Source organism: Salmo salar, chromosome ssa19, assembly GCF_905237065.1.
Source record: "Salmo salar chromosome ssa19, Ssal_v3.1, whole genome shotgun sequence".
Taxonomy (NCBI): domain Eukaryota; kingdom Metazoa; phylum Chordata; class Actinopteri; order Salmoniformes; family Salmonidae; genus Salmo; species Salmo salar.
This window is the reverse complement of record NC_059460.1, coordinates 49,866,360-49,876,272: the sequence shown is the minus strand read 5'-3', so window position 1 is coordinate 49,876,272 and position 9,913 is coordinate 49,866,360. Positions and strand designations below refer to the sequence as shown.

The 9,913-nt window shown below is 44.9% G+C and overlaps 1 protein-coding gene across 1 annotated transcript; it reads left to right on the top strand.

Annotated features, from left to right (window-relative positions):
- The first annotated feature begins 1,225 nt into the window (after positions 1 to 1,225).
- Positions 1,226 to 2,350, top strand: LOC106579038 (D(5)-like dopamine receptor). Its single transcript, XM_014158468.2, has one exon. The coding sequence runs from the start codon at positions 1,241 to 1,243 to the stop codon at positions 2,348 to 2,350; it is 1,110 nt and encodes a 369-aa protein (XP_014013943.2). The 5' UTR covers positions 1,226 to 1,240.
- The last annotated feature ends 7,563 nt before the right edge of the window (positions 2,351 to 9,913 follow it).

The following is a 9,913-nucleotide window of genomic DNA, read 5'->3' as shown; positions in this document are numbered from 1 at the left end:
CCCAGCACTGCAGACGGAAAATCTGGGATGAGGTGACATCTGCTGTCCGTACGGAGCTATAACACGCCTGGCTTATCCGACACTTTTTTTAAACAGCACAATGCGCAGGTATTCAGGATTTGTTCGTTCAGCATAGGTTTTTAACATGAAGTATCCCGTTGGTCTTTTGTAAAGGGACTCACAACAACGGTGGCAGGCTAAGACCTGGAAAGAGTTGATCACACAATGGAGAAGTTTAATTTGGTTCACTTCGTAGCCTACACAGGGTACCTGTAGTGCCCAGTTTAGTTTCAGCACCATAGACAGCGCCAATGAAATAACGTTTTATTTAGCTGCTTAGAGGCTATTCCATAGGCTACTGAAAGTGCAGATTACGTCCGCATTCATTCAATAGCTAACTGATTGATTATATATATTTTCTTTAGATGTTCTATAAACAAAGTATAAATATATTGTATAGATGTTTTTCTTGTCCGATTTCCGAATTTCTCTGAAATTGCCTAGACGCCAGACTTCTGATAATATCGCAATCATGGGGCATCATTAACTGCATTTTCTACGGTTGATGGTATTACCCCTGATCAGAAAGCATTCACACGTTTTCGTCATATCTCATTGTTAAGAGGAGGGGTCTTCATTGCCATCATCAAGCACCGAGAGTTGCTATTCAACCATTCACTGTCAAAAAGGTGCGATCGTGCACAATGGGTTATGTTCAGTGCACTAACTCACGACCATGGACAATGTTTTACTAGATCAGAGTAAGAAAATAACGGAGATTCTTAAACTGAGCCTCTTAAATTGGCCCACGTACTGTTTATGATGTAGATATGCTATATTTAAAATTAAAAAAACATTAAGCAACTTATGAAATAGCTACCGCATGAGTTCCCAAATCCGCAAGTGGGGTCTCCAAAACGATGTGGAAAGAATAATGTATATGGGTAGTGCTGAACGCCAAGTGTAGAAGATGCAAACTTTTATATGTGGAGAAAAGCGGAGAAATTAGTTGTCAATGGAGAAATCTGACAACCAAACCGCAGGTGCTGAAATGGACAGCTCCGGGCGCAGCGTCCGTGCGCTCACCGGCTGCGTCCTGTTCATCCTGATCGTTTCAACGCTTCTTGGGAATACACTCGTTTGCGCCGCGGTGATCAAATTTAGACACCTTCGATCTAAAGTTACCAACTTTTTTGTCATCTCGTTGGCGGTATCAGATCTATTCGTGGCCGTTCTTGTGATGCCGTGGAAGGCTATGTCTGAGGTGGCCGGCTGCTGGATCTTCGGCAGCTTCTGTGATACCTGGATAGCTTTTGACATCATGTGCTCCACCGCGTCAATTCTCAATCTTTGTATAATAAGTATGGACAGATACTGGGCAATTTCGAGCCCTTTTCGATATGAGCGTAAAATGACCCAGAGGTTTGCCTTCGTTATGATCGGAGTGGCATGGACCCTCTCTATTCTTATCTCCTTCATTCCAGTTCAGCTCAATTGGCACAGAGCAGAGGAGGAAAATGCAACAGGGAACGACATTAATGAAATCGAGGACTGCAACGCAAGCTTGAATAGCACATATGCCATATCTTCCTCACTGATAAGTTTTTACATTCCAGTTGTTATTATGGTTGGCACTTACACCCGGATCTTCCGGATTGCCCAAACCCAGATCCGCAGAATATCATCGCTGGAGAGAGCCGTGGAACACGCGCAGAACAATCAGCAAGCAACCGAGCAAACAAACTGCTTAAAAAGAACTTTTAAAAAAGAAACGAAAGTTTTAAAGACACTTTCTATCATTATGGGAGTTTTTGTATTTTGCTGGTTACCTTTTTTCGTGGTCAACTGCATAGTACCTTTTTGTGACATCAATAATGTTGGTGATCGCCTGTGTGTAAGTAACACCACTTTTAACATGTTTGTGTGGTTTGGATGGGCCAACTCATCGTTAAACCCAGTCATATACGCATTTAATGCTGATTTCAGGAAAGCATTCTCCACCATTCTGGGCTGCAATAGATACTGTTCCAGTTCTACTGTAGAAGCTGTCAATTTCAGCAACGAGTTGGTGTCTTACCACCACGACACTACGCTCCAGAGAGACACAAATATCACTGCCTCTGCGCACTGTGCTCAACGCCAGCCCGTGGTCTCACACGGTGAAGACTTGGACGTACCGTTTGACAAAGTCTCCATTATCTCGGATGTTTCACGTAACCCAAGAAACCTTATCCTGCCTGCAACATTACAGTTTGAATGTGAAGCAGAAATATCCTTAGATATGATGCCTTTCCCCTCAACTGGGCCCAGTGAGTGCTGTGTGATTCCAGGTCAAATTGAGGATATGTGAAACTAGTCTACTTTGTGTCTTTTTTATGATTGATATACAGTACACTATTATAGCTATTTTCTGATCTTCACATGGTGTTATAGTGTACAATATTCTGTCTAGCAGTGTATATAAAACATTGGTACAAACCTCAGGTAATTGAGTTGAATATGAAAAAAATAAATAAATGACTGATCAGTAAATAGCATTTTTTTTATATATATACAATTTATAACAAAATGTAATTATGTCGGTACCATAAATTGTCTATGTAAAATACCATGCCACTCAAAGGAAATAAAATAGACATCTCTGTGTGAGTGAGTCTTTGATATGGTAAGAACAGGAACCAAGTAGTATAATTACAGATAATTGCCTGCTTAATTGCAGTGGCAATTCTGTGGTAGTTATTTTGGGAATGTAGCAGCAGGTTAAACTATGAAAGCATACCCACCCCAGGTAAGAGGTAGAGAGTAAAGAGCATAGGTTTGCAAAACATTTGTTGATTAAAAACAATCAGGGTTGGGTAGGTTACTTTCTAAATGTAATCCATTACAGTTACTAGTTACCTGTTTAAATTTTTTATCAGCAACATTGCTTTACTGAGTTTGGGTAATCCAAAAGTTCTGATTACTTTCAGTTACTTTTGGAGTACTTTCCCCTTAAGTGGCATTAAAATAAGACTAAAATGATCCATCAAAAGTATTTGGTGAGTCATTATAGTGGTCTTTGACTTGTAGTCAGACTCGCTCAGGTGGAATAAACTTAAACTTGCGCCTTTTTTCAATAGTGAATTGAATGTCATTGAGAAAACAGAAAGGCATCAATGTATTTTTTTTTCTCGCAAACATCCTTTCTAAATTGAAAAGTAATCCAAGATGTAATCATTTAGTTTTTTAAAAGTGTCTGTAATCTGATGACAATATTTTTACTGGTAACATAACTGATTAAAGTTACTGTTTTTTGTAATCAGATTACATGTAAGTGATTACATGTAAACAGTTACTCCCCAACCCTGAAAACAAACATACAATGGAGCCAAAGTAAACAGGCCAGTTTCCTGGACAATGGAGAGTGTGCTTTTTAGTCCAAGACCAGGCTTAATCTGTCAGTGGGAGTACAATTTGGCCTGTACTCACAAACCGTATCAGAGTAGGAGTGTTGATCTAGGAACAGCTCTGCCTTTTAAATCATAATGAATAAGAGAGGGCAGGATGTGATCCTAGATCAGCACTCCTTCTCTGAGATGCTTCAGTGAATAAGGGCCCTGGATCCTAGGCCCTACTGCACAGGTCTCATCCAAACTGTGAACAGCAAGCAGCAGATGGAAGGTCATTGCTCCTCTGCCAGTGTGCCACTTTGTAATGCCACACGTTTGTACCTCCTCTGCTTACTCTGCTGCGGTTGTAAGGACAGGCAGAGTAATCCAAAAGGCCCTCCACCAATCACTTTGGCTGCTTTTCATTTTGCATTGCCCTCACATACATTACCTTTCCAAACTAATTTCCTGAATCTCTAATCAACTGATTGGTATTCCTCAATCTAAGTTTCCATCCCCCAAACTCTCCACTTGTTTTAAAGATGGCCTTCCTGCAGTATCACCTCTCTGGTCAATGCTTGTCAATTTTTGAAGTGTTGGATTCAGTTCTTAGAATAGAAGCACCTTACTGAACGGTATCTCAAAGATCTCAAAGATACAAGATAGATACAAAGTAATTTAAAGGTATGATGACACCCAAGCTATTTCAAAGTGCCACCAGATTTCCACCTACTGTGTGTTGCGACATCATTAAGATTTTAAGTACACGCCAGGTCTGAGTGCGCATCAAACAGATCTCTAACTGGTGAGATACTAAACTACACTTCAAAGGCTTTTAATATTATTTTATTCATTTTTTTCCTGTCACTGTTGCTGTAGTCCAGCAAACCTTTGAAGCCTTTTTGGACGTTCAGAAGCACACTTGATCGACAGGGTGTCAGTTGAAGACATAGAACAAACAAAACTGTCCCTGAAAGCTATTTTACTGCTTTCATCTCCATGGAACAAAGCACACACACACACACACACACAGAAGCTGCTTTATTTGTACCCGAAATGGGGACTGTCTAAAAGCTTCTCTGTCTGTCAGCTGGCAGGGCTGAGCTGGGATGAAGTGAGTGAAATTGAAGGGTTGATGTTGATGATGCAGATGCATTATCACTCTGTACGGGAGCTGTGGTGTCAAAGATATGACAACTGTTTGATTCACAACATGCCTTTTCTCATTGCCACCTGTTGCTCAAAGAATAGATTTCACCTCAATAATATGTTTCTGCTTCTCACTCAAAAATTCACAGAGAAAATGATAATGTGGAAAAATACATAAGCAGTCAAGAGGGTGAAGTCAATATATATACATGAACAGTTATTTTCAGTGAAGTGACTCTTGTTGTTACTATGGCAGTAACACCGGAAAATAAATTGAATTCCAGTTACTTTAATTTTTAAACCTTACATCACACACACACACACACACACACACACACACACACACACACACACACACACACACACACACACACACACACACACACACACACACACACACACACACCCTCAAGTATTCACATTTCCCCTTGTAATGTCATTATAGTACAAGGAGAAACCAGATGTGTGTTCTGGGGAAGCACCCACTTGTGTGAAACTGGATTTAAGCTGAGAAATGTTGTAAAGATCTGCTAATATTCACAAGAGAAGTCTATCCGAAGTAATATTCAATTTTCCATGTCAGCTTGAGTGAACCATTGTGTTAAAAATGATCACCTAGTTATTAAAGCAAGGGGAATGAAAATTCATAAAACATTGAAATAGTAGCATCTTCAAACACAGGAGTGTTACAGGATTATATTATAAGAAGTATTAAAAATCCAGTGTGATTCTGGATCCAACACACAGTCCTAAATACTTTGCATCTGCATGTACAGTGCCTTCAGGAAGTATTCATACCCCTTGACTTACTCCACATTTTGTTGTGTTACAGCCTGACTTCAAAATCAATTCAATCTATTTTCTTCCCTCACCCATCTACACACAATACCCCATAATGACAAAGTGAAAACATGTTTTTAGAAATGTGTGCAAATTTATTGAAAATTAAATACAGAAATATCTCATTTGCATGAGGTATTCACAGCCCTGAGCCAATACATGTTAGAATTACAGTATCAGTCAAAAGGTAACACACCTACTCATTCAAGGGTTTTTCTTTATTTTTACTATTTTCTACATTGTAGAATAATAGTGAAGACGTCAAAACTATGAAATAACACATGGAATCATGTAGTAACCAAAACATTTGAAATTCTTCAAAGTAGCCACCATTTGCTTTGATGACAGCTTTGCACACTCTTGGCATTCTCTCAACCAGCTTCACCTGGAATGCTTTTCCAACAGTTTTGAAGGAGTTCCCACATATGCTGAGCACGTGTTGGCTGCTTTTCCTTCCAACTGTAATGCCCTGGCCATAGAGAGGGGTTTTTTGTTCTTTATTTTGGTTAGGCCAGGGTGTTACATTGGGTGGGCGTTCTATGTTCTTTTCTAGGTTTTTTGTATTTCTTTGTTTTGGGCCGTGTGTGGCTCCCAATCAGGCACAGCTGAAGTTCGTTGTTGTTGATTGGGAGTCACACATAAGGAGCATGTTTTTCCTTTGGGTTTTGTGGGTAATTGTTTCTGTTTAGAGTAATTTCCAACAGGACTGTTCTGCTGTCGTGTATTTGTTATTTTTGTAGTGTTCTCTTCGTTGTAATTAAAATTCTAATGATGAACACATCCTCTGCTGCACCTTGGTCTTCTTCCGACGACAGCCGTTACAGAATTACCCACCAACAACGGACCAAGCAGCGGAGGAAGGAGCAGCACAAGGAGAGGCACCAGGAGAAAAGCTATCTGGAGTCATGGACTTGGGAGGAAATCCTGGACGGGAAAGGACCATGGGCTCAAGCTGGGGATTATCGCCGCCCACAGTGGGAGATCGAGGCGGCGAGAGCTGAGAGGCGCTGGTATGAGGAAAGGGAGCGCAACGGACACGGGAGGCAGCCCCCCCCAACATTTTTTTGGGGGGCACACGGGGAGATTGGCGGAGTCAGGCGGTAGACCTGAGCCAACTTCCCGTGCTTACCGGAAGCAGCGTGGTACTGGTAAGACACCGTGTTATGCTGTGGAGTGCACGGTGTCCCCAGTGCGCGTGCATAGCCCGGTGCGCTACATACCAGCCCCCCGCAAGTGCCATGCGAGTGCAGGCATCGAGCCAGGGCAGATGGTGCCAGCTCAGCGCGTCTGGTCTCCAGTGCGCCTCCTCGGGCCAGGTTATCCTGCGCCGGCGTTGCGTACTGTGTCTCCAGAGAGCTGGGAGGGTCCAGTTCGCCCAATGCCTGCTCTCCGCCCGTGCCGGGCCAAAGTGGGCATTCAGCCTGGAGTAAGCATGTCGAGCGTACATACCAGAACTCCAGTGCTCCCCCACAGCCCGGTTTATCCTGTGCCTCCTCCTCGGTCCAGCCTCCAGTGGGTTTCTCCAGCCTGGTCCGTCCTGTGCCTCCTCCTAGGTCCAGGCCACCAGTGGGTCTCCCCATCCTGGTCCGTCCTGTGCCTCCTCCTAGGTCCAGGCCTCCAGTGGGTCTCCCCATCCTGGTCCGTCCTGTGCCTCCTCCTAGGACCAGGCCACCAGTGGGTCTCCCTATCCTGGTCCGTCCTGTGCCACCTCCCAGGACTAGGCCTCCAGTGGGTCTCCCCATCCTGGTCCGTCCTGTGCCACCTCCCAGGACTAGGCCTCCAGTGGGTCTCGCCAGTCCGGAGCCGCCAGAGCTGCCCGCCAGTCCGGAGCCGCCAGAGCCGCCCGCCAGTCAGGAGCCGCCAGAGCCGCCCGCCAGTCAGGAGCCGCCAGAGCCGCCCGCCAGTCAGGAGCCGCCAGAGCCGCCCGCCTGTCCGGAGCCGCCAGAGCCGCCCGCCTGTCCGGAGCCGCCAGAGCCGCCCGCCTGTCCAGAGCAGTCAGAGCCGCCCGCCAGCCCTGTGCCTACGCCTAGGACCAGGCCTCTAACATGTCTCCTCAGCATGGTGAATCCTGGGTCAGTGCCGCCGGAGCCGCCAGGGACGCCCGCCAGTCGGGCGCATGCCATCGCCGCCCGCCAGCCGGGCGCAACTATCGCCGCCCGCCAGCCGGGCGCAGCCATCGCCGCCCGCCAGCCGGGCGCAGCCATCGCCGCCCGCCAGCCGGGCGCAACTATCGCCGCCCGCCAGCCGGGTGCAGCCATCGCCGCCCGCCAGCCGGGCGCAGCCATCGCCGCCCGCCAGCCGGGCGCAGTCAGGGTCGCCCACCAGACCTCTGCTGCACCTTGGTCTTCTTCCGACGACAGCCGTTACACCAACTCATCCCAAACCATCTCAATTGGGTTGAGGTCAGGTGATTGTGGAGGCCAGGTTATCTGATGCTGCACTCCCATCACTCTCCTTCTTGGTCAAATAGCCCTTACACAGCCTGAAGGTGTGTTGGGTCATTGTCTTGTTGAAAAACAAATGATAGTCCCACTAAGGGCAAACCAGATGGGATGGCGTATCGCTGCAGAATGCTGTGGTAGCCATGCTGGTTAAGTGTGCCTTGAATTGTAAATAAATCACAGACACTGTCACCAGCAAAGCACCCCCACACCATCACACCTCATCCTCCATGCTTCACGGTGGGAACCACACACGCAGAGATAATCCGTTCACCTACTCTGCATCTCACAAAGACACGGCGGTTGGAACCAAAAAATCTCAAATTTGGACTCATTAGACCAGGCCTGAGCAATTATTTTCCATTGAGGGGCACATTAGAATATATTTTTTGTCACCGCGGGCCAGAATCATATAACAGGATTATACATCATGTTAAAAAAGTGTTGACAGTGTTGACAGATATATCTACTGTAAATCACGTCCAGATATACTACATATTTGACTGTTTTAACATGCACAGAAATAAACCACATCCATGTTCTCCTTTTGGTAGGTATTTTCATTATTAAACATGCAATGAACTATACGGAGGGAAAGTACACTGTGCATTCAGTACCACGGACAGAACTCTTGTTAACGGGTAGGCACAAAAACACAAGAATGTGAGAGAGCTCAACATTACGTTTAAACTACTCAATCAGTGTGAGGAGTGAAGTCTCTGATGGGCATTGACTAGAGCAGTGAAGTCAGGTATAGTTTCTGATGTCGCTATGCGCAGGATCGCTGAGAGGTGAGAGATGATCTGTGCCTTGACTTGTTATATTTCATCGCTGAAAATGTCTGTTCACATACATAGGTTGACCCAAACAATACAAACATCTTCTGAGCATGACTCCTAATCTTTGGAAAGTTTTGTGAATCAAGAGATGCATAGAACCTTGTCAGTGACATTGTTTTGAATAGTTCTCCAATCACTGCATCAGACTGAAGATCGATAAGCTCAAGTTGCAGGTCAGTGGGAGCGTTATCCACATTGATGGTGAAAGGAGAGGAAACCAACAGCATGTCATTTTCCAACACTTTGAAATCCCCAAAACAACAAGAAAACTCACCGTTCAAAGCACTCAGCAGCGATGTATACTTCTCCCACTGGTCATCTGATAGGGAACAGACTAGTAGTGTCAGAAGCTGGGTCAGATTGTTGGCTTCTACTTGGTGGGTCAGCAGGAGTGAATTTCCCTTGAAGGCTTTGACAAGGCTGTACATATAACGTGCAAAAAGGCCCTTCCCTTGTAGTTTGGAATTCAGTTCATTCATGAGGGCCATGATGTCCACGGTGAAGGCAAAATCAGCCAACCATTCTTTATCTTGCAGTTGAGGGAAATCCGTATATTTGTCTTTCATTTGCAAAAACTCAGCAATCTCCGACTTCAGGTCCCACACACTTTTAAGCACCTTCCCCAAGGGGGAGATCTGCATGACCCGACTCTGTCTCTTCCAACAGAGACAAAATGCCTGTGGTTTAAAGATTTTGCTCTTATGAAGTTTACCACTTTTGTGACTGTATCCACAACATGGCTCATTTTCAGAACACATTTACAGAGCACCTCTTGATGAATAATGCAATGCAGGAAAATCATTTTCTGATCTGGGTTCAGCTCAGCTACTTTATCCTTTTCAAAAGGCCAATGTTTTTTCCTGTCAAGTTTGGGCACCCATCAGTGGTCACACTGGATAACTTTTAAAAACTCTGTCCCAGCTTTGCCACACACTTATTAACCTCCTCCAATAAATCTTTCCATGTGGTTGTGCTCTTCATTGACTGCACTGAAGCAAGCTCCTCTGTAATATGAAAGTCTGGGGTTATGCCTCGTAAGAATATCAACAACTGCACCGTGTCACGTGCATCACTGCTCTCATCCAGGGCCAAGGAGAAATAGGTGCAATCCTTTACCTCGTCTTTCAACTGTTGTTCCATATTCTCTGCGATGTCCTCAACACGCCGTGTCACTGTTCATCAGGACAGGGAAACAATTTTCAAACAGCTCTTTCTTGTTGGGGTAAAGTATTGCTGCAGAGTCAATTAAACATGATTTAATCAATTGGCCCTCAGC

Excerpts from the sequence above, each read along its gene's own strand:
- LOC106579038 (XM_014158468.2), top strand. The coding sequence starts at position 1,241 with ATGCCGTGGAAGGCTATGTCTGAGGTGGCCGGCTGCTGGATCTTCGGC.